The following is a 24,993-nucleotide window of genomic DNA, read 5'->3' as shown; positions in this document are numbered from 1 at the left end:
CTGTTTATTTGCTGCCCTATATCCCAGGACAGCACTCCTGGCCTTAAACTGAAAATTATGTGCATACACCTGTGCAATTTCATTTGTACAGTACTTAGCTTGGTGCCACATGAAATGAACTTGATAATATTATGAACATAGTCAGTCAAAGCCTGATACAATGAAAGGCAAAAATGAGGACTGGGGAAAACAATCTCAAGAAATACTACAGAATCACTTCACTGTGGAGAAATAAAGTGGGATGGAAAATTTAGTTTATACAAAAGACTTTGAAGTAATCTTAAAATCAGGTGGAATACATAGTAACAGTCAGCATGTGCACACTTTAAAAATTATAATCTGAGTTCTATCACAGACTTTCTTTATAATTAAAAACATATGTAGAGAAAACAGCAGCAGACTCACAGAACCCAAGAATGGACTAACAGTAGGGAAAGGGAAAGGGACTGGAGAGGGTGGGTGGGAAGCAAGGGAAAAGGGGAATAAGGGGGATTATGATTAGCGCACACAACGTGGTGGGGGGGCACAGGGAAGGCAGTATAGCACAGAGAAGACAAGTAGTGATTCTACAGCATCTTACTAGGCTGACGTACAGTGACTGTAATGGGGTATGTGGTGGGGACTTGATAATGGGGGGAATCTAGTAACCATAATGTTGCTCATGTGATTGTATATTAATGAAAAAAATACATATGTAGAGGGAGTAACTAGTGTTTTCTGTGAAATTGTTAATAATGCAGAACAAATTTTTTCATTAACATTCTTTTCGGAAATAAAGGAGCCTATGGAAAAGCTGAGATTTATTCAGTGAAATTAAGCATTCATGAAAGAGGTAAATTAGGACATGCTATGAGAGGCCTGGGTGGTTAGGGAAGCCTGCCTGGAGTCTGTAAAGATTTAGAGGGAGAGTTTGGACAGCCAAGAACCAGTGGTTCAGAGGGGCAGAGTGAGGACTGATCATTTTGATTACATAGATCTGTACTGCCCATACAGCCACATGTGGCTGACTGAGCACTTAACCGTGGCTAGTCCTAACTGCAAAGTGCATTCAAGTGTAAAATACACACCAGATTTCGGAGACTTGGTATAAAAAAAGTGAATGCAAAATACCTTATTGATAGTTTTTGAATTGATTACATGTTGAAAGTACATTTTAGATATACTGGGTTTAAGAAAATAAATTATTAAACCTAAATTCACTTTCTTAAAACTGACATACTGTTCTGAGAAGATAAATCTGATCATCTAGGGCAAGACAGAATAGCTGGGGGAGAAACTAGAGGAAAGAAAACCAGGTAGGAAGTTTCTGAAATAGTGAGATGGAAAGGACCTAGGTTAGGGTGGAAACTGGGGTCATCAAAAGAAATGACGCAAGAGACATCATGAAGAAAGAACCAGTAAGGTGCTGATCTTCAGCAAAGAGAAAAGGCAGAGGAAAGCATAGTGGGTGAACCCAGGAGTATGGGAATACATTTCCTTTAAAGCAGAAAGGGTGCGTGAGTTGGAGAGAAAAATGCTGAGCTAGTTTTTCTTCCTTCTTTCTTTTAACATGTTGAGTGATGGGAGGCATCATGCAATGGATATTTAAGGAAGTAACACTGTAGCTTGGGAGAGAAGCTAGTCTGAAGGTGTGTGCTGAGAGAAGCATGCCCAGTAGGATTAAGAGAGTGAATTCCACCAGGAAGAAAGAGAAAGGAGAAAAACCAGAAAATACAAGCCAGGAATCCAAGGAGGTCCTAGGCTTCTATGGTTGCATGCCGTTACTCACGTCATCACTACAAAATCAGATTAATCATCTAATCGCAGCATGTTAGGGAGGATTCCTCCCAATCTAATCTTGTTGAGAAGAAAAAGATAACCCCATTACAGTATAAGATCTAAATAACACTTCAAAATAAAGAAAGATGACCCAAAGTAAGTGCTTGATAAGTGAACCATATAATCTGTAACTTCTTCTGTAAGAGTACCTGGAAAGATATCCCCAAGCTAGAGTGTTTCAGGGAAGCTTTACGAGAGAGTGAGTTTTGAGTGGGTCATGATCTGAGAGGATGAGTCATAAGTCTTTTCAGGCAATTGAAAGGCCATGAGCAAAGAGGAGGGGGCAAGGAGGTCCAGGCTGGTGAGTGAACCAGTTAGGCAGGAGGAACTAAGTCATTGTATTGGATGGATGGGGTGCGGGTGGGAGCGCAGAGGAAGCTGGTAAGGCAGGGTAAAGCCCAACTGTGGCAGGTCTTGAATTGAGAATCTACAAGCACTGGGACTTTTTCTTATGTTCGAGGAAGAGTCACTGAATTTTGAGCAGGTGAATGATGTGATTGAATTCTTAAGGATGTTAATCTGGCTCTACTTTTAAGGCAAAATCTACAGAATTCAGGGACCATTAAGTTCTTCCTCTCACAGATGAGATACAGAGATTAAGAGCATTTTCTAAGAAAGAACTCTAATTTCCTGACTACTAATCTACTTCACTTTCTACCAGTTCTAAAAATTTTATATTAGCCTGGCTTACAGATCTCTTCAGGAATAGGAATGAGAAAGGAGGGCTGCATGTGAGGGTGTGTCAAGAATTTGTGAGGTACCATAAAATAATGGTGATACTTTACTCCAGCTCCCAGTGGATACTGGTGCTGAAATAAGGAGTATCCAGGTCAGGTTGGTTAGGAACAGGGAGAGAGAGCAATTTAAGAAGAAAGACAGAGGGTAATCCCCCGGAGAGAAGACTGGATTAATGGTTAGAAGACTTGGGTTCCAGTCCTGGTTATCAGTAAAGGAAGAAGCCACACTTTTATTTATCATATGCCTTCCAAAGTTCAAATAAATGTTTTTAGCTTTTCATTTGGAATTTGTAGTGTATTTTTGAAAGAAACAGTGATATAAAAGGGTGTTTCATTTCCCATATCATTCTCCATGAAGCTATAAAAATCCTGTCACAGCTGAAATGACTACATAGTTTGCAAAGATAAATAGGTAAATGTTTTTGCAACATTAATTACTAAGCAAAACAGATTGGCCAAACTAATTATTGAGGTTGTTTTTAATGGGCAACATTTAACTAGAAGAGGATATGGAACTGAAGGTTGTGGTGAATGTGAAAAAGAATTACTTTTTGGCACTTTTAAGGTCATCTGAGGTGAATACAAATAGAAAAGAGGGAGAGTAGGAAAGAGCATAAGCTTGTGCGTTTTTAAGGAAGATGATACAACTAGAGTTTAGAGGATACAACTAGAGTTTAGAGGGTGGGCTAGGCTTGAAAAAGCCCAGAGACACCACTCCTCATGGAGGGGAGTGGGGAGGAGGGCGGTGGCCAACATACGGGCCCAGGGGTCAGTAATCTGGAATCTGGGAGATTAGGCGGGAAGGGAGTCGAAAAACATAGATCTGCGGTAGTTATGTTCCAGCGGAAAGGCGGGACAAAGGTTCAAAACAGGGTCAAAGATTCAGGGTATTAGTTCCAACAGAGGAAGAGGCAGGGGTCCAAATGCAAGGCTCTACCTGGAGGCCAGCCTCAGGGAATTCAGGCCACACTTTCAGCCACACACAAGACATGGTAGTCTCCTTCGCTCCGGGCGGGGGCCAGGGCTCCTTCCAGACTGCGGGTGGATGGGGCACCCCTGAGGGGAGGAACCGACCAAAAACCTACAAACAGGGAACCAGAGTTGATGCGGATAGAAAGAAACAGGTGTAAAGTTGGAGTGGTGGTAGGCAGAACACTGAAAAGAGACGCTCAAAATAGACAAGGCAGCAAAGAGGCAAATCGCTCAGAGGAGCTGGCCAGGCGGGGGAGGGAGGGTGTGTGTGTGTGTGTGTGTGTGTGTGTGTGTGTGTGTGTGTGTGGAGCTGGCCAGGCGGGGGAGGGAGGGAGGGTGTGTGTGTGTGTGTGTGTGTGTGTGTGTGTGTGGAGCTGGCCAGACGGGGGAGGGAGGGTGTGTGTGTGTGTGTGTGTGTGTGTGTGTGTGGAGCTGGCCAGGCGGGGGAGGGAGGGTGTGTGTGTGTGTGTGTGTGTGTGTGTGTAGCTGGCCAGGCGGGGGAGGGAGGGAGGGTGTGTGTGTGTGTGTGTGTGTGTGTGTGTGTGTGTGTGTGTGTAGCTGGCCAGGCGGGGGAGGGAGGGAGGGTGTGTGTGTGTGTGTGTGTGTGTGTGTGTGTGTGTGTAGCTGGCCAGGCGGGGGAGGGAGGGAGGGTGTGTGTGTGTGTGTGTGTGTGTGTGTGTGTGTGTGTACCAGCAGGGGGCACCTGCAGGTCCAGGACAGCTTTGTTGGGTTCCAGGACTGGGCAGGGGCAGGAGGGAAGAGGACAAAAGACCCAAAAGAGGAGCCTTCAGGTGGGGGAGGGGGGGCTGGAACCCGTATGCAGACACACCGGAATGGCCGGATCTTCTCCCTTCTGCTTCCGGGTGTTGGGAACACCTGGGCGCCAGGAGTGCCAGGCTGGTCAGCACCTAAAACTGAGGGACCTGGTGGAAAGATGAACCATGATGACAGGGGAAGACAGGAAGCAGAACGCAGATGGAAAACCAGGAAAAAGGTGGGGGAAGAATGGCCAGGATATGATGATTAAAAACAAAGGTGAAGGAAAGCAGTAACCTTTAAAAAAACAGGGTGTGTTTGTGGGAAGTGTGGAAGTCAGACTGATAAGTGAGGAAATGAAAAAACAGGAGAAAAAAGCCCAGAAAACATCTAATTCAGGTTCTGTGATTAATTCCACAGTGGCTTGTCACCCTTTTCACATCTCATCTATTTAATAGGGTATCTACGGAGAACCTATGTTTATAAACACACAAAAATGTAGCCTTTGCATTTAAATATACATTCATTCTTGCCAAAGTTTTAAAACTTACAGGAAAACTTGAGTATAAATTTGAAGTTATTAAACAGCTCCAAGCAATAAAAGAGCAAAACTTTTTGGGCTGTTTCTGTCATTAGAAAGGAAGCCCAGTGTTAGAAGCATTTTGATTGATGAAAAGATAAGCTTAAATATCCATTTTCTTTAAGAATTTTTTTTTCCTAAAATGCTGCCCTATGAAAATAAAACAGGTCATTAAAATGACCACGTGAAGTGAGGGACGGTTGGGGGAAGATTACCTGGAGAGCCCACTCCAGAATCTACCACATAGACTGGTTCATGTTCAACATTCTCTCCACATTCTACACCGCCGGGGTCTTTGATTTCAGTACCATAACACTTCGCGATCGTGCCTGTCACTCAATAGGTACTTGATTATTTGGGGGAGGCGTCACAGCTACTTGAGCGTAATGCTGTATTAAATACTGTAAATGCTGCGATTTGCAATAGCAGACAAATCTGAGCGTTCCATGCAGTTTTTCCAAACTTGTGGTCTGTCTGGGGTGTGCTTTGCCTCAGGCGGGGCAGAGGCGGCGTGTCTGGGCGCGAGCCCCCCCCCCCGCCCCCTCCGTGCGCACTCCTCTGGGCAGCCCCCCAGCGCGTCGGCTCCGGACGCCCACACGCGGCCGTTCCCGGGGGCGCACCTCCCGCGCGGCCGCTGATTGGTCCTCCTCTCCCCCGCCCTTCCCGCCGCGCTCCGCTCGGCTCTCCGAGACCAGCTCCGCCGGTGCCGCCGCCTCCGTCCCTCGGAGAAAGGAGCCACTTCAGAACCCCTGTAGGCAGCGTTCTCGGACGGAATGAGTGTCAGAGAACAGGTGGAAGGCACTTGGTCTGTCGGCCGTCCATTCCCGGGCGCACAGCCGAGCGGTGCTCCCGCGCTCCCGCCTGCGCCTTGACCACGAGCTCCCACACGTGCGTGTCTGTGGGCGCAGCCCCGGCCGAAAGCAGCACCCCGCGGGCCCTTTAAAAGGACGCGACCACTGAGGCGCAGTGGGGGTGGCAGAGACCCTTCCCGTCCGCGCTCACTGAGTCAGGAAACTTCTCAGTCCCGAGCGCCCGGAGGCGGAGCGCGTGCCCGGCGGCGCGGGTTGTTGTGGTGCCTCGGCGGCCCCGCCCCTCCTCGTGGCGGCCCCGCCCCCGACCTCACGGCCCCGCCCCCGCGCCGGCCCCATCTGTTTCCCCCGCGGGGCGAGGATTATATTGTGCGGGCCTGGGGGCGGCCGCATCCGCAGCGGCGGGATGGGGCCAGCGCGCGGACCCCGCTGGCAGCGCGAGCAGCCGCCGCAGTGACCCGGCTGCGAGCCGCCGCCCCAGCTCATGCCCGTGCCGAGCGGCCGTAGCCGCGGGAGCCACCAGCCACCCGGGGGCCCGGAGCGTTGAGGCGCGGAGGCGGCGCGGGCGAGTCCCGGCCGCCGCGCCCGGCCGGGAGATGAGCCCGGAGGAGGGCGGCGCGGCCGGGCTGGGCGAGCTCCGCTCGTGGTGGGAGGTGCCGGCCATCGCGCACTTCTGCTCGCTCTTCCGCACCGCGTTCCGCCTGCCGGACTTCGAGATCGAGGTGAGCGGCGCGAGGCGCGGGGAGGCGGCGGGCGCCCTTCCCGAGGCCCTCGGGCGGTGGGGCACGAGGCGGGCGGGCCGCCCCGCGGAGTCCGGGCTCGGGACGTTCGCGCGGGCCGCGGCCGGCGCCGCGACTCTGTGGGGGTGGGCGCGGGCGCTCGCTGCGGGGCGGCCGGCCGGGCGCCTGCGGACCTGGTGCCGGCGGACGCGGCCCGGGCCCCGGCGAGGTGGCGGGCGCTCGGCGTGCGCGGCGGGCCGCGGAGCAAAGTTTGGGACTCCGATACTCCTCGGGCGCAGCCCGCCGCGCGGTCCCGCTGAGCTCGTGCGGCCGCCGGGCCCCCATTGCCTCCGGCGGGCGCGGAGGGAAGGGGAGCCGCGCTGGCCAGGCCGGAGGGCTTTGTGAAAGCAGACCCGAGCGGGCCGCGGGCGGGCCGGCGGGCGGGCGGGGCACCGGGCGCGCACCGCGCCGGCAAGGCTCGCCGCCGCATCCTTTCTTTTCTTTTTCTTTTCGGGAGGGGTGCGAGGTGCCGGGCTGGCCTGGCCGCAGGTTGAGTTCCTGCTGCCCCGGGGCACGCCTGTGGTGACCTACCACCTTGTGCCTCGGGACAAAGGTGGTGGAAACTGTCGGTCGGCTTTTCTTCCCAGTTCTGCCGAGGAGTTCCCGGTGGAGTGACCAAAATGGGAATTACTGCTTCGGAGGAGCAAGTCGCCGTTGTTGCCTCCCCACCCCCACCTAGCTACTTTCTGCCATTTTCGGATTGACTTTAATTCGTTTACGCCTAAGATTTTTGCCTCACTTTTAATTTTAGACTCAATTTATACTTTAGTGGTGTTTGCGGAAATATCATTTGCTTCTCATGTGGATCAAGTGTGGGAACTTGGCTCTTGTTGCAGAGTTAACGAAATTGGGAAAATAAGATCAAAAGGCGTAGGGTGGGAGAATGAAGAGGATTGTAGGCTGATAAACTAAGACCACTCACTGGCTTTTGGCGATTGTTTAGTTCCTTAACCTAAATAGAACAATGTAATTAAATCGTAGGCTTCTGTTTTTAGGAAGATGTAATGACTTGGGCATTTTAGGTAGCACCGAAGCAGTTGTTTTAACATGACTTGGAACAAGCTTGGTTTTTACTAAAAATTTAATTGGGTAACGTTTGTATTGACCCAAGAAGAGAAATAAGGGCTACAAAATTAAAGATTTGAGAATGCTAAAAGTCAAGAGATGTTTGGCAATTATTCTGATAATTCTATGTTTTGTTTTTAGGTAGTATAAAATTGTAAGGAGTTTAATTATATCCTGCTACTCAAAGTGGTGGCTGTTGTGGGAGGTGGTGGTTGTGACAGTGCCATCTTGGGTGCTGGAAAACTTGCCCCCAGCCCGGTTTCTTCCTTGCAATAAAATAAAATTGAGGTGACGCTGAATTACAACTTAAAAGTAGAAGGAACCATTCTAAAAATGTTGTGGAAAATCTTACCTTTCAGAGCCCTCATATTCCCATTCGGTTGATGGAAAAGTAGAGGCAGCTAATTTTGCCGTAAGTTGTTACAGATACCTAGAGTATTCTACAAATAAAGGTCTTAGTTGTGAGAAGCAAGCTATGGCTTCTGAATAATTGCTACTTTAATTCCTAAAGAAAATTTAAACTGATCAAAGAGGTCAAATACATGTGTATGGCAGAAATGAAATCATTGTCATTACAGGTGACTAATTGGCTGAGACAACTGTCTTCTCTCTTGATTGGAGTTTCTTGGAAGTGACACTTTTTGTTGCTAAAGTAAATGCTGTTTGAAATACGTGTGAGACAAATGAATATTTGGAATCTAGCGTGTAGGCGGTTAGATGACTATCCAATGCCTGTTTTTATTTGGAAATGTTCAGGAGATGGATAACAAATGATAGTGACTTATTAACCTTTGCAGTTTTGTCTAATCCTTCTAGTGTAAGGTGTGTTTTGATATAGTTAGAGTAAATTTTAATAAAGTTTTCAGTAGTTAGAAGAAATTTCGAATTTTAAATAAATTTTTTTTGGTTTCTCAGACATGTAACTCCGTGACAGTGGCGAACTCAATAAAAACATCAGTTTTGATTTTCTAAGTATAAATAAATACATTTTTACTTTGCCTAGGTGATTTTTTAAAAATCTTAGTTTATTGTCCTGACAGTTTGAGAAACAATCTCTGAGCTTGGGTGCAGTAGAAGACCTTTCTTTAAAAAATAACAAAGCAACGATTCTAATGCTGAGTTGTACCTGTTAGGCTAGCTGGAAAGGCCCTGCAATCTTAATTTACTGCAACTTTAAAAGAAATGAAAAAAGTGGGATATCAGCTTTTTAAGGAAACCAATTTTCACCTGTGGGAAAGTTTTGCCCTTGGCCACCAAGCAGATCACCTGGATTTATAGAAAATTTAAGAAGCAGAATCCTCAAGGACTTCTATTTACCTAAAGTGCAGCAGTCTCTTAGGTGAAGGGCTGGGAGGATCCATGCTGGAATACTGCAAGAGGTCAAGTCAAGACCTTGCACTTAGAAAACTGGTCCCCAAAGCATGGATATTTGTACTTTTGCATGTTAAAAAAACCCTTTTTACTCTGTTCAGCCTTGTATGTACAGGATTTCTTTAGAAGAGTCAATATACTTGATTCTTGTTTTTAGGATGTTTAAGGACTTGCATGTTGCTGCCCAACCCACATAGCCTTCTGTAATTGTCAGACCAAAACTCTTTGAACGTTTAGGTAGGGCTTTGAGTTGTTCATAATTTCTGGTTTTAAAATGACACATACACATTAAATAAAGCTTAAAAATTATAGCAAAATACAGGTAAGAGAATTAAAATCACCCATAATCCCAGCCGCTCAGAGATAAAAGCTGTGAATGGTTAACATTGTATCCCACCACTCAAGGATAAAAATTATTAACTATTAGCATATTTTTAGGAATTTGCAAATATGCTCACAAGTGTATTTGTGCCATAGATTAGGTGTCATTTTTATTTTTCAGATGTGGAGATTGAGGTGTAGCTGGACAACAGATTAGTGACACTGAATTCAGTTGTTGGCAATATTAAGCACCTATTTCTAGGGACTTAACTTTGAGCTTGGAGGGAGTTATGCCTCATCTCCTTTGTCTCATATTTCAGAACCACTTATTTTATAATTTTTCAATATTCCAGTGGGTTTGGCCAATTAAGTTTTATCCTAATTTGAGAAATGAATGGTGAAATGACCTCCCCAAAGAGCTAATAATAGATTTTCTTTTCGTCTAGCCAAGTGCTCTTTACAGTGAATACAGTGTGATAGTTGACTAAATAAAGAAAGGTAAAGGAGGATAGAGTCATTTTCAACAAATCGTGGTTGTGACTTTAGGGGCAGACATTGCATCACAAATATTTTGGACATATCTGCCCTAGAAAAGGGACTGTGGTGCCTTTAGGTGACTACTTGAAAATGGTTATGTAGAATAAATCTGAATGGTTTGTAGAAACAGCGTGATAATAATTTGATTGTCCTGTCTGCTTTTTACCTGAGCTTCCTACCTTTGGGGACTGAATCCTTTGCCTTCTTTGTATCTGCTTCCTGGTTGTGGTGATAAGTGGATAAAAGTTCCTTACCTCTTAAGCATGATGGTCTGGTGGCAGTATCTTTAATTCAGATTGCTGATTTTTTTTTTTGTATCATTAATCTACAGTTACATGAGGAACATTATGTTTACTAGGTTCCCCCCTTCACCAAGCCCCCCCCCCCGCCACAGCCCCTTTACAGTCACTGAATTGCTGAATTTTATTCTTGATCCAACCCCTTAAAGAATGAATTTATTAAGCATGAAAATAAGTAATAAAAATTGCCAAGAGTAACTTAATAGTATATTAGTATATCTGCCAGGCATGTCCACGTTTCCCAAGCCTGGCACCCCTGCGTGGGCCATGGGAGACTTTGTGTTGGTGCACATGTTTCTGCACTTTGCTGAAGGAGAGGGCCTATCACTTTTCATCAAATTCTGAAAGAGGTCCCCAACCTCACAAAGATTAAGAGGCTCTGAATTAGGGGAACCAAAAGCCTAGTTTCCTGACACAACAAATACACTGGACTAAGAGTTAGGAAACCTGAATTCTTAATCTAATTGTGGCATTGACTGGCTCTGTAACCTTGGTCAAGTCAAAGTAGCCAACGAGAAATGACACTTGTGTGGTACTTCGTACATTTTCCAAATGTCACCTCACTTTATCTTTAGCCATCCTTTACCTCATCACCGTGAAGTAGGAGTTACCCTTGTTTTACAGATGAAATTTGAACTTGAGAGAGGCTAAGTTGCTTACTTGCATACACTCACCTAGATCTCAGGTTCTTTGCACCAATTTTTGTGCTATTGGTATTACATCAGTTTCTACTTTGGTTTTCATTATCTAAAAAGTGACAGGCTAGACCTGTAAGTAGTGACCAAAACTCCACAGTACAAATCTTGAGTTCTTCATTTCTTAATGGGGTGCACTGTGATCCTTTTAAAATTTCTGCTGAACTAAGTAGAGGGACAAGCTCATGATTTTACTTGTTTCAGCAAGTATTTGTTGAGCATCTACTGTATGTTAGGTGCAATGTAGTGTGCTGGGTGCTGGAGAGCAGGTATTTTTGTGTTATGTCACACCCTCTTCAGACATCCTGTTCTAAATAACTGGAGGTGTGATATAACACAAAAATACCTACTCTCTTTTTAGTGGAAGGAGGCAAGGTGGTAAACAAATTAAGTATAGTATGTTAGAGGATGACGAGAAGTATATCAGGGCAGAGGCACAGAGAGGGCCAGGTAGAAAAGGCATGGATTTTTGGCATTTAAAATAGGATGATCAGGTATGGCCTCACTGAAAAGATGGCATTTGATTAGAACTGAAATGGGAAGGTGACTTAAAATGATTTAAGACTTAGTTTGTCACACTAACGCATGTAATGAACCAGGTAATAAATGTCTCCTGGAGATCTCCCCTGAGGAATGAAGCCCGAGAACAGGATGTGAACTGAAGAGGGGCGAATTTTCATGCAGCTTGAAATCCTGAAAGGGGAGAATGTTCTGCAGAATGTCACTGTCTACAAAAGTGAATATTGTACCCCTTTCTGTTTATATCAACAGAAAGGGAAATCTTTTTTTCCCACTTCCATGTGAAGCTTCAGAGAGGTAATTGGAGTTTTTACAGTTGTGGAAAGGGCAGTACCCTCTCATCTCTGAAGGACGGCCTGTTAGCATCTGGCTTGCTTTACTACGGAAATTCAATGTGGTATTGCTTAATATTCTGGAACATAGTTGGGTTAGCCTAAAATACAACTTGGCAGCATTTGGTACACTCAACACTCATCTGCCCTTTGATGAGGAGAGGATCAGTGCTGGATTCTTGGATGTATTAGGGGTAAGAATGAGGGGCACTGGCAGAAGGCTGAAAAGCTTATGTGCTAAGGCTGGGTTACGTAAACATCCATGTGGACAGGGGGCAGAACTGCACAGCTTCTAACTATATGTTCTTAGAGCCAGTCAATGTGATCAAATACATTTTCAAAAGGAATTAAGCAGCATCAGAAATTTGGATTGTAGGGCCACCTCTGTCATTAACTTGAGTTGTGGTCTTAGGCAGATTACTTTTGGTTTCAGATGCACCATCTACAAAATGGGAATTTTAAATGATGATTCCTCAGTTTTCCCTAGGTCTGAAGTTCTGTGATACATCTCCACATGCATAGCATTGTTAACAGATTAAGGATATTACTGACCTCACTGGTTAGGATCAAAGTTGTGGGTTGTATTAGGATCCATGTCTTGCAAATTAATTTTGTACTACAAATGCAATCCACACTTGCTGTGTTTGTGGATTACATGAATTTGTCTTTATGTGGAAATGTTGTTTGCAGGTATTTTGAAAGTAACTTTTAGGGCTTGAGCTATTGACATTTTCACTCTCCAAGGTCCTCAGACTGAGCTAAGATTCTGTATATTGAGATTATGAGGAATTCTGGAGGATGAAGGTATTGAATTAATTACATCATTTTCCCTTCAGTTTTGTTTCTTATATTTAACATTCATACTTTGAAATTTGAATGAAATCCAGTTACAGCTTCTGGCTTGGCTTTTATTTGCTGCTGTAACCTTTTCAGATAGCTGTTCTTCCCCATATTTTCATACTTCATTAGAGGCTGTTCCTTTGATGCTTTTATTGTATCTTCTTTATGTGAGCCTCTAGCAAATATTAATCAGTTTATACTGGAAAATTTGGGTAAGTCTTCTTCTCACTAGTTCGTACAATTGAAAAAGGAATTGTTGGGTAACAATATTGAGCTCAGGATTCCATGGGTTTTGTAATGCTCAGGGTTTCTCAGCCTCAGCACCATTGATATTTGGGCCAGATAAGTCTGTTGTGGGAAGCTGTCAAACGCCTACGCCTTGTAGGTTGTCTAGCAGCAAGCCATAGCCTCTATCCTCTGGCTGCTATAGCACCCCCAGTCCTGACAATAAAAATGTCTGCTGGAGGACCAAAATTGCCCCTTGAGAATCTCTGCTTTAGGGTATAAGTAGGAAGATGTTTCAGGGTTGCTCATTGTATAGAAGGTAACACTATATATAAAGTAGGTGAGTTTTTCCTTCTCATAGTCATTTTTTTTCTAAAGGTAATATTTTATGTTTATAGAAATTGAAAGAAGTTGAAGTTAGTTGCTCTCCAGTGTCCATGTCATTAGCAACTGCATGTCAGAAACTGAGAAACATGTTAATTTTTTTCTTTCCTGGGGAGTCATTTAAGGGAAGAAGAGTGGTTTGGGCAGTAGGGAGGGAGTTGTGAAGCTTGACTGAATTCCTTAAAGGAAGGCCTCCCTCAGGCAAGTTCCAACTGCCTGGCCCTGTTGTGGAAGGAGCCTGAGCTTTGCTCAGCCCCAGGCCCTGGCTGCCATTGCCTGTCAGGTCCCTGGCTATTCTTGACAAATCTCTTGAGCATTTCATAGTGGTGGACTCTTGGCTGTTAGGGGGTTGGGGGCAACAGTTGGTCATGACCAGGTCAAAAGTTCAGTGAGACCTAAGTTGAAGAGGGATGTGTGTACAAAAATTGTGTTTAGATGGTGAATTTGTTTCTGTGCTGTGCAAGGCTAGGTACTATAGAACTTGAAGGGCACAGTGTGATCTCTCTGTGGCTTCTGGAGTTGTCCTTTACTTCAGATGTCCATCTGAAAGCCCATCTTTGCCATCTTGGGGTATTTGGTCCCCAAAGGGCCCAGCACCTTTTTTGTCTTTCTCTGTTGACTGGGGAACTAATGCCTGACCACCCCCCCTCTCCGCTCCTACTCCATTGTTGTTCCAGCCTACTGATGTCCCAGGGTTTGTTGGGGGCTGTGGTGGAGATGGGGTAGTTTCTGGCCTGTTATCAGGGTATTAAATCCCAGAGTTTGTTAAAAGTAAGTTGATGTGAAGTCAGTCACCAGTGTAGTCAGAAGCAGTGTTCTCTTCTTGGAGGATAATGACCCCTCAATAAATCTCACTTCATTGTCTTTATACCCTTTAAAATGTAACATGGTTTATGTAAAAATACATGGAAGAGACTGTTTAGTTCTGTTTAAAGTCTGTGACCTCTAGTGACCTTTATGGTAGAGTATTTGGCTGTTTTCAGCAATGTTTCACACTGTGCCCGGGTCAGCTTTTAGCTGTGTTTTTAGGAGCTGTGTTTTTAGGAGCTGTGTTTTTAGGAGCTGTGTTGGGTCTCCTTTTCCTCCTGGGTGGGTTTGCCAGAGTAACTGCCTGACTTGGCAGTATGTCGCTGAGGCATGTGGCCACCTGAATTAAATGTGTAAATGGTTGTCACAGACTGTGTGCATCCTTCTGTGCCTCCTCAACTCATAACCTCCCCAAATAAGTGAAAATAGAGGAAGTGATAAAGGTCACGATACACTAACCACTTCACGTTTTTAATTTTGTACTTTTAAATCAAGTCCAATTAATAATTCCTGAGAATGGAATCAGTTGTTAAATTGAGAATGCTGTTAAGCGGTGTGGTTGACTACAAGAGTGCTTTTCTCCTGGCCAGTCCTTTTAATGAACACTCCTCCGGAGTGCTCATTGTTTCAGCAACAATGGCACTAAGGACAGTTGATTTGCTTGACAGAAAATGTGTTAAATTAACAGATCTCCTTCTTCAGCAAGTCTTGTCTCTCCCCCATCACCATTGTGTTCTGTCTCCCTGAAAGGTTGTGTTTGCAGATTCTTTTAGGTGTGGAAGACTGTTTTTATAATCAGTGTCCTGGAGTTCTTTGTTCAGGGGACACTGTTATATGGGGAAAGGTGATACAAAGAAAAATTTCACCTGTTGCCATAATTAAGGGATTTAATACAGGATTTTTTCAACACTTAGACTGGTATTGATTTGGGTTAGTAACTACACAAACGTACTAATTTTTTTCATATTGTTTCCAAAGATTTCTGTCTGCTATTTTCCATTGTGTTGGTAAAGTAGGCACCAGCTCTTCTTACAGGATGTTGTGGATTGGGAGGGGAGTGTTCTAGTTGATGCTGAGGATACCTATGTCCTCATAATGTGGTTTTCATAACTTTTGGTAGTGGTAATCTTCATTGCCAGTAACTGCTTACATTTTTGTAATGTGCAGTTCTTTAAAGTAGTAATAGTGGATTTAAGGAGAAAAGGGAAACCTCAAATTCTAATCAGTAATCTTGCTGTCTGTTATGTCATCATTATTAACATTGCAGAAATATGACAAGGTTGTATGCCTCCACTGCTCTGGGGAATTAGAGTATGGTTAAAAAAAAAAAAGGCGGACAGGTGGTTGTGATAGTGCCAGATGAACGATAGAGAATATGGTTGCAGTAGGAATTCAGAGGCAGGCAGTGCTCATGAGTGAAATGCTTTAAGGCAGGACTTGAGGTTCGTTCTAAAGTAAGTCAGCTAGCTAGATCAGAGTTCTTTTCTTACAGAGAGACAATAAAAAAGGAAGTTGAGTAGTAGAAAAATGGGGCATTGCAGCAAGCTTTGAATGCCAGGCACACTAGTGTTAAACATTTTTATTTGGGCATTGAAGTTTTAGACAATAATGGAAAGACAATTTTGGGTTGAGAATGTACTGTGTACTTCATGTTTTAGATTAAATCTGATATTGGTTGCTGGGATACAACAGTGGAGGAAAGACTTGTTTAACTTTTGGAGTGGAATAGTCATGAAATGCTGAAGTGGAAACAGGAAAGGTGTCAGGACAGGCAGGCCTCAATGGCCATCTGTGTTGGGGTGCATAAGGAAGGTTGTATCAGTTAAGGTTGTTTTTGGCTGCAAGTAACAGAATGCTGTACTAATAGGGACTTAAGAACACTACAAACTATCCTATAACATGTAATCTGGGGAAAGTGGTTTCTGGCAGTATGGCAGCTTGGAGGTCCTTAAAGCCCACTCCAAGGTGCTGCTCAAGGTCACAGGATGGATTCCATAGCTCCAAGGCCTGCATGGCTGAGTAATTCAGAGAAATACAGGAAAACTACAATGGAAAACAGCCACTGAGTTGGTGATTTGAAGAGGTCAAAGATGACTTCAGACTTCAGAAAAGGCTGTTTGTTGGAAAGAGGAAGAGGGAGAGGCTAAAACCACATTCTCCTGGAATGAAAGAGGAAAGAGCTCTCTGACTTAAGAGAATGGTGGAAAAGAATGGACTTTTTTTTTTCATTCTATTATTTTAAAAATCCCAGTTTCTACATGGTTAACATTTTATCATTGTACTGAAAAGGTCAGTTGTAGGACACCTCCCCTCTCCCCTTCTAAAGAAAAGCCAGCCCTTTTCCAAATTCCAGCCTGTTTTATACTAGTAGTTCTCTCTCCTGTTCGCCTCTGATTGTTGGGAGGAGGGTGGTAGTTACACTACCCTAATACTGTCAGTTGCTTAGTGTTTTAGCTTCCTGTTTAATAAAATGAAAACAAAAATCTGGGCACAGGAATGTACCCTTTTTATCATTAGAATTTAGATTTATTCTTGCTTAATTTGATTGTTTGGAGTACTCACTTTTTAAGTATCTAGTCTATAAGACTACTACTTAATGAGACTGTAATCTTTTTCTAATAGGAATTTATGTACAAATAAGATAGTCAGGTATTAATGTTATGTGGTCTAATAATAACAGGTACTCCATGCCCAGGGACGTTACACCTCAACAGAAAGGTTTTCTGTTTATTTGTCTTATCTCCCCCCTGGCTCTACAAAAACTTTTGGAGTTTTATCTGGCAGCCATACCTTCTCTTACTCCTTCCTACTCCCAAGCCAAGTAAATCTGTATCCTGGCTAGTAATCTAACATATCTTGCAAGAAAAGATGAACTGGGTCAAGCAGACTCCTGTTATTGGCAGCTTAACCCACAAAATACGAAGATTATCCAGTCACGATGAGAAGCTACGATGCAAGCCAGAATCTCATTTGTAAGGGAGCAGAAACTGAGACACCCAGAGTTTGAGGCCTTATCCAGCCTTGTGTGTATCCTGAGGGTCGTCCCCCAAACTTCTGAGGGAGTCCGAATTCCCTGCTCCCCCAAGGAGCCTAACACTTTTCCCTGTGAGTGTATATTAAATATTTCATAAGTATATCATCATACTTTTATATATTCTTCTGAATTCTATTTTATCAGTTAATAATACATGGCATAGAATGCCCTTTCATTGCATACATTATGACTTCTAGAGTATTCATACTCTGATTTATTTAACCAATTATCTGTGGGGCATTACGGTTATTTTTAGTTGTTCACTGTTGTAACTGAACAGGAAGATTTTTTTCCTGATAATGACAGTAGTGTTTTTAATCATTAGACTTCTATTACTACCTTCTGTATTTGAAGTTTTAAGTTTTGAACTTTTCTTGGTCATTTTTTATACCTCATAATAAAAGCTAGTATGAATTTGGTGCCCATGGTGGGTTCTCCAGGCACTGCTTCAAGTGTTTCTCATGCATCATCTTATCCTATTCTTTCATTAGCAATTGAGATACAGTTGTTGTGTAACATTGCATTACTTTTAGGTGTACAACATGATGATTTGGTATTTATATATATTGTGACATGATCACCACACTAAGTCTAGTTCACATCCATCACCACACATAGAATTTTTTGTCTTGTTGATGAGAACTTCTAAGATCTCTCTCAGCAGCTTCGAAATGTGTAATACAGTATTTTTACCTATAATCACCATGCTGTGAATTACATCCCCAGGACTTAATCATTCATTACTGAAAGGTTGTACCTTTTGAGCCCTTTCACCCACCCCGCACCTCGGTTCTGGGAATCAACAATCTGCTCTCTGAATCTCTGAGTTGTGTTTGTTTCTAGATTTTACATATACGTGAGATCGTACAGTATTTGTCTGAATTATTTCATTTCTTTTTTTAAAGCTGAATAATATTCCTGTGTTTGTGTGTATATACACCACATTTCCTTTTTCTTTCAGTGAGATATAGTTGATATACAAAATTACATTGGTTTGAAGTGTACACAGCATAGTGACTCAACGATTATATACATTATGAAAATGCTGGCTATTGTAAGTATAGCTGCCAACTGTCACGATACAAAGATTTGACAGTGTTTGTTGACTGTTCCTTATGCTGTACTTTTTATCCCTGTGACTTATTTATTTTAAAATTGTTTGTCCCTCTTTATCCCCTTCACTTCACCCATCCCCTCCATGTACCTCCCCCATGGCAACCACCAGTTTGTTCTCCACCTTTATGAGTCTATTTCTGTTTTGTTCTATTTTTCAGATTCCACATGTAAGTGAAATCATATGGCATTTGTCTTTCTTTGTCTTGCATATTTCCTTTAGCAAAATACCCTCTAGGTCCATCCATGTTGTTATAAATGACAAGATTTCATTCTTTCCTTATGGCCCAGTAATATTTCATTGTATATGTGTATGATACACCACATCTTTAGCCACTCATCTGTCAGTGGACATTTAGGTGGTTTCCATATCTTGGCTATTGTAAATAATGTTGCAGTAAACATAAGGGTGCATGTATCTTTTCGAATTTGTGATTTTGTTTTCTTCAGGTAAATTCCCAAAAGTGAAATTGCTGTTGGTGTGTATTGGAGTGTGTGGTATTTCTGTTGTTAATTCTGTGAGAACCACCATACCGTTTTCCATAGTGGCTGTACCACTAATGAGTTTACACTCCCACCAGCAGTGCACAAGGCTTCCCTTTCCTCCACATCCTCGCCAAAGTTGTTATTTCATGTCTTTCTGATACTAGCCACTCTGATTGGTATGAGGTGATAATCCCGTTGATTTTGATTTACATTTCCCTGATGATTAGTGGTGTTAAGTATCTTCTCATGGGCCTGTTGGCCCTCTGTATGTCGTCTTTGGAAAAATGTCTATTCATATCCTCAGCCCATTTTTTAATCAAATTGATTGTTTTTTTTTGCCACTGAGCTATATTTGTTCTTTTTAATTACCCAGTGAGGCAGGCATCACCTTTATTCCAGTTTGAAGATGAGGAAACTGAGGCACAGAGGGTCAGAGTGATTTGCTCAACATCACATAGCCAGCAGGTAGCAGAGTCCAGACCTGAGCTCAGGAAGCTTGACTTGCGTAGAATACCAAGGCATTTATGGTAAGGAAGGGAATGTTAGTGTCAGAGAGAGGAAAGCTGGTATCAGGAGCCCATCAGAAGGCGGGTAAGACTAAAGTTGTTGAGCTGTTATTTTGGCATTAAAAAGGAGCCTTAACAAAACTAGAATGCACAGAGTCAGGAAACAGTGATGTTTTAGAAGCAAGGGAAATCAGACTTTTTTCTCTTAATTATGTAAATTATGTACAGACTGTGTCAATATCTTTTAATAATTAGTTGATTTTGTTATTTTCCCACTCTATTGTAGTAACTCCGGCTGGGTTTTTTAAAAAAACATTACTTTTTAATAATGTCAAGTATGGAGAAGACTTGGAAGTGTAGTGCAAAGAAAAGCAGTTTTTGAATCTTCACCCACATTCCTCATTTGCTTTATCATTACCACCTCCTTGCTGTCCTCACCCCTCCTCCATTCCCTATCTATCCCTCCATTTGTCCATCTACCTATATAATGATTTTTCCCCTATACTTTTCTGAGAATAAATTGCATACATGGTACCCCTTAACCCCTAAACATTTCAGTGTTTTATGCCTTAACACATTCTGTTACATAATTCAAAATCGGGAAATTTATACTGATTAAGATCTATAGACAATAGTATATCAAAGATATAATTTATATATAATTTATGAATTTTTAGTGTATTTTTTTTTAGAAATTATTTTTATGGTTCATGCTTTCTAGCAAGGATCATATGTTGCATTTAGCTGTTGGGTCTGTTTAGGCTCTTTTAATCTGGAGTGGTTTTCAGTTTTTGTCTTTCATGACTGTGACCTTTTGGGAAGAGTACATTTTACTGCCTACCCCTCAGTTTGGATTTGTTGGGTGTCCCCTAATTAGACGCAGTTCTGTGTTTTGGCAGGCGTGCTGTGTACTTAGGGCGTCAGGAAGGAGGTATACGAGGTTGCTTGATCCCCTTGGTGGTGGTGGTGGTGGTTACTGACTTTGATCACTGGCTTAAGGTGATATCTGCCATCTTTCTCCACTGTGAAGTTACTGTTTCTCCCTTAAAATTAATACAGTTCTTGTGGGGAGATACTATGTAAACGTCCTGTTTCTCGTCAGTTTCACCCATTAGTAATTTTAATCCATGTGTGATTCTTTGCCTGAGTCAATCACTACATCATAATTGCCTAATATTTTCAAATTGATCATTCCTTTTACATTAAGTTGGCATTCATGGTTTTCATTCATAGATTATATAAGTTTGATTCAAAACTGTTTTTAGTATCTGGTAAGAATATAATTTCATAACATTTCTTTGTTTTGTTTGAAGTTTTCTAAAGTGGATGAACATGAACATCAATATAAATAATACAAAGTGGAATCATATTTTAAAGCTCATATCTCATTTTTTCTTTTTACTTTGAAAAATTCCAAATCTGAAATGAAGTTCAAAGAGAAGTATAAATGAATCTAATACTCTTTAGATTCACCAGTTGTCAATATTTTGCCACAGTAGCTTTATGTTTTCTTTTTTGCCAAACCATTAGAAAGTAAGTTCTCAGTATGATGATACTTTACCTTGAAAATACTTTGGCATGCCCTCCCTAAGTATAGGGACCTTCTCCCCATAACCACAATAGTATACTCACATTTTTTTTATTAAGGTATCATTGATACACACTCTTATGAGCTACACTGTCTACCCCATGACGCCACACACACCACGTGCACCAATCAATAGCATACTCAAATTTAAGAAAGTTAACAGTAAGTCTGTACAAACACTTTGTAAACAGTCTGTATTTAAATGCCTGCACTTGTCCCCACAATAACTTTCATGAATGTTTTCCTACACTTCTATCCTAGTTCACACATTGTGTTTGGTTTTTAAGGGAATAGTTTTTAAGCAGGTTGAGGCCAACCCATTTATTCTAGTAATAGGAAAAAATTAGTAAAATTATTTGAATTTCAAGCTGTAAATATATTAAGTGAAGTAATAAGAAAAAAACTTACTGGAGTAACACTGGCTCCAGTCTAGGCAGTACTCAGGTCTGAGCAAGCTGTTTAACCTCTCTGAGCCTCAGATTCTTCACTGGCAGGTCTGTCACTTACTCCATAGGGTGATGATGACATTGGAATGAGCTAAGACGTTTGAGGCCCTGGCACAAGTAGATTTCATCAGTTGGTAATTACTATTTTTCTCATTTTAGATTTAAATTTTGATTGATAATGATGATACAACTGAGACTCTTGGGAGAAAGGAATTTGATAAAGATGTTTGTATGATCTGCCATATTTGAAATCGAAGTATAATAAAACTAAAAAAATCGGTATATTGTGATTATGTGGATTCAACTGATTGGTGAGTCATTTTTTAATAGCTTTATTGAAATAGAATTCATATGCCATACAATTCACCCATTTAAAGTGTATAATTCAGTGGTTTTAGTATATTCATAGGTAAGTGTGGCCATCACCACAGTCATTTTAGAGCATTTTCATCACTTGAGAAAGAACCCCATTACGTTTTGTTTTCGTTTTCACTGCTTCTGCCTTCCCACATCCCTCCCCCCAGCCCTAAAGCAGTCACTGATCTACGTTCTGTTTCTATAGATACCTTTTTTCTGTTTTCATAATGAATGAGATGATACAGTATGTAGTCTTCTGTGACTGGTATTTTGTACTTACGTGATTTTTCATGGTTCATCCATGTTGTGGCAAGTATCAGTATTTCATTATTATATAGCTGAATAATGATAATACTGTTGTATGGATATACCTTATTTACCTATTGGTGGACAGGTTATTTTCACCTTTTGGCTGTTATGAGTAATGCTGCTGTGAACATTGGTATACAACATTTTGTGTGGTCATGTTTTCAATTCTCTTGAGTCTATACCCAGGAGTGGAATTGCTGGGTCATGTAACTATGTTTGATCATCTGAGAAACTGCCTGTTTACAAAAGAGGCTGCACCATTTTTTAATACCACTGGCAGTATATGAGGGTTCCAGTTTCTCTACTTCCTCCTCAACACTTGTTACCTGACTCTTTGATTCTAGCCATCCAGTTAGGGTGAAGTAGTGTCTTGTGATCTTGATTTGCATTTCCCTGTTGACTAAGGATGTTGAGCATCTTCCAGTTTGCTTATTGGCCATTTGCATATCTTTCTTGGAGAAATACCAACTCAGATCCTTTGCTGTTTTAAAATTGGGTTGTCTTTTTATTACTGTGTTATATGAATTATATATCCCAAGTATAAGTTCCTTATGGAGATACCTGATTTGCAAGTATTTTCTCCCATTGTGTGCATTGCTTTTTTACTTTCTTGATGGCATCATTTGAAAACAAAAGTTATAAATTTATTTTTTCTTTGGTTGTTCATGCTTTTGTGTCACATTTAGAAATCCTTTGCCAAATACAAGGTCATGAAGATTTATCCTGCTTTCTTCTAAGACTTTTATAATGTATAGTATATTTTTGTAGTATTTAGGTCTTTGATCCATTTTGTATTAATTTTTACATATGATACAAGCTAATGGTCCAACTTCCCTTTCTCATGTGGCTATCCAGTTGTCCCAGCACCATTTGTTGAAAAATATATATATATATTTTTGCTACTGAATGGTCCTTGTTAAAAATCAGTTGGCCATTTTGCTCTTCTATCTGTATACCTGTCTTTGTGCCAGTACCACACTGTCTTGATTAATAATGCTTTGCAGTTGTTTTTGAAATCAGCAAGTGTGAGTCCTCCTCATTTGTTCATTTTCAGGATTGTTCTGGCTATTCTGGGTCTTTCACAATCAGTTCATCAATGTCTACATAGATCTCAGGGGGTATTGACATTTCAACAATGTTAAGTCTTCTAATCCATGAACATGGGATGTTTTCCCAGGTCTTCAATTTCTTTTAACAGTGTTTTGTAATTTTCTGGATATGTTTTGTGCTTCTTCTGTTAAATTTATTTGGAAATATTCTTTTTGTTGCTATTGTGAATGGGATGGTTTTGTTTTCAGATTGTTCACTGACAAATTGCGTTTTTAAAAAATCAGTTTTATTGAACTGTAATTTAAATACAATAAAAAGTACATCCTTTTAAGTGTGTATTTTGGGTCTTGACAAAGGCATGTAATCTTGTTAACTGTCACCACTTAAGATGTGGAATGTTTTTATCACTTCCAAATTTTTCCTTCTATTCCTTGACAGTTGACCCCCACCCCCACTCTGGTTTCAGGCAAGCATTGATCTGCTTTCTGTCACCACAGATTTGTTTGCCTTTTCTAGAATTTCACATAGTCCTAAGAGTTGGTGTTCTTTTCTATCTGGCTTCTTTTACTCAGCATAATGATTTTAAGATGTAGCCATGTTGTTTGTGTATCAGTGGTTAATTTTTAAAATTCCTATTTAGTATTCCATCTTACAGCATACCACCATTTATTCATTTTCCTGTTGATGGAAATTTTTGAGTTGTTTCATTTTTTTATTGACATACAGTTGATACACAATCTTAAATTTCAAGTATCCAACAGAGTGGTTCACCAGTTACACACATCATTAAATCCTCACCCCCACTATTGCAATTACTCTGTCAACATAGAAAGATGTTACAGAATCATTGGTTATATTCTACATGCTGTGCTACCATCCACATGACCAACGTATGATTGAGAACTTTTGTGCCCCTTTATCCCCCTCCTCACCCACCCATTCTAACTCTGTCCCTGTGGTAACCACCACTTACTTCTCAGTGTCTGAGTCTACTGCTGTCTTACTCATTTTGTTTTGTTTTGTATTTAGATTCCACAAATAAGTGAAATCATATGGTATTTGTCTTTTTCTGCCTGGCTTATTTCATTTAGCATAACACCCTCTGGGGCCATCCATGCTGTTGCAAATGCCAGGGTTTATTTTTTATGGCTGAATAATACTCCATTGTGTATCTGTATCATATCTTTATCCATTCATTGTTGATGAACATTCTGGTTGCTTCCATATCTTGGCTATTGTAAATAATGCAGCAGTAAAAATAGGGGTGTATATATCTTTTCAAATCAGGGATTTTGTTTTCTTCAGGTTAATTCCTGAAGTGGATTTACTGGGTCATATGGTATTTCTGTTTTTAGTTTGAGGAACCTCCATACTGCTTTCCACAGTGGCTACACCAATTTACATTCCTACCAATAATGTAGGAGGATTCCCTTTTTTCTCCACATTCTTGCCACCACTTGTTATTTCTTGTCTTTTGGATAATGCCCATTCTGACTGGTGTGAGGTGATACCTCCATTGTGGTTTTGATTTGCATTTCCCTGATGATTAGCAATGTGGAGCATCTTTGCACATGCCTGTTGTCCATCTGTATTTCTTTGGAAAAAATGACTGTTCAGATCCTCTGCCCAGTTTTTAATTGTTTTTTTTTTTTTGGTGTTGAAGTGTATGAGTTCTTTATATATTTTAGATGTTAATGCTTATTGGACAAATTATTTACAAATATATTCTCCCATACTGTAGGGTGCCTTTTGTTCTGTTGATGGTGTCCTTTGCTGTACAGAAGCTTTTTAGTTTGATGTAGTCCCACTTTTCATTCTTTATTTTGTTTCCCTTGCCTGGGAGATGTGTCCAGAAAAAAATTGCTCATGCTTATGTCAAGAGATTTTTGCCTGTTTTCGTCTAAGAGTTTTATGGTTTCATGACTTAACATTCATGTCTGAACCATTTAGAGTTTACTTTTGTGTGTGGAGTTAAAACAGTAGTCTACTTTCATTCTCTTGCATGTGGCTGTCCAGTTTTCTCAACACCAGTTACTGAAGAGACTCTTTCCCCCATTGTATATTCATGGCTTCTTTATTGTATATTAATTGACCATGTATGTGTGTGTTTATATCTGGGCCCTTTGTTTCATTGATCTTTGGGTCTGTTTTTGTGCCAGTACCATACTGTTTTGATTACTGTAGCTATTGTAGTAGAGCTTGAAGTCAGGGAGTGTAATACCCCCATCTTTGTTGCTTTGGCTATTTGGGATCTTCTG

General features: G+C 41.6%; 1 protein-coding gene across 4 annotated transcripts in view; it reads left to right on the top strand.

Annotated features, from left to right (window-relative positions):
- Positions 1-5,995: 5,995 nt before the first annotated feature.
- The window catches only part of LOC118935839 (chromatin remodeling regulator CECR2), a 216,767-nt gene continuing 197,769 nt past the window's right edge, over positions 5,996-24,993 (top strand). For 2 of the 4 annotated variants that reach the window (XR_008993900.1, XM_057492554.1), the window contains exon 1: positions 5,996-6,394. Coding sequence is in view for 3 of the 4 variants with exons in the window: in XM_057492554.1 (XP_057348537.1) it covers positions 6,269-6,394 (126 nt within the window). In the remaining variant the exon portion in view is untranslated. The remainder of the gene's footprint in view (positions 6,395-24,993) is intronic. The other 2 variants (XM_057492555.1, XM_036932493.2) reach the window with 1 other exon arrangement.

The sequence above is a fragment of the Manis pentadactyla genome, chromosome 14, assembly GCF_030020395.1.
Source record: "Manis pentadactyla isolate mManPen7 chromosome 14, mManPen7.hap1, whole genome shotgun sequence".
NCBI lineage: Eukaryota > Metazoa > Chordata > Mammalia > Pholidota > Manidae > Manis > Manis pentadactyla.
The sequence above is the reverse complement of the archived record's forward strand: the minus strand, read 5'-3'. Positions and strand labels throughout refer to the sequence as shown.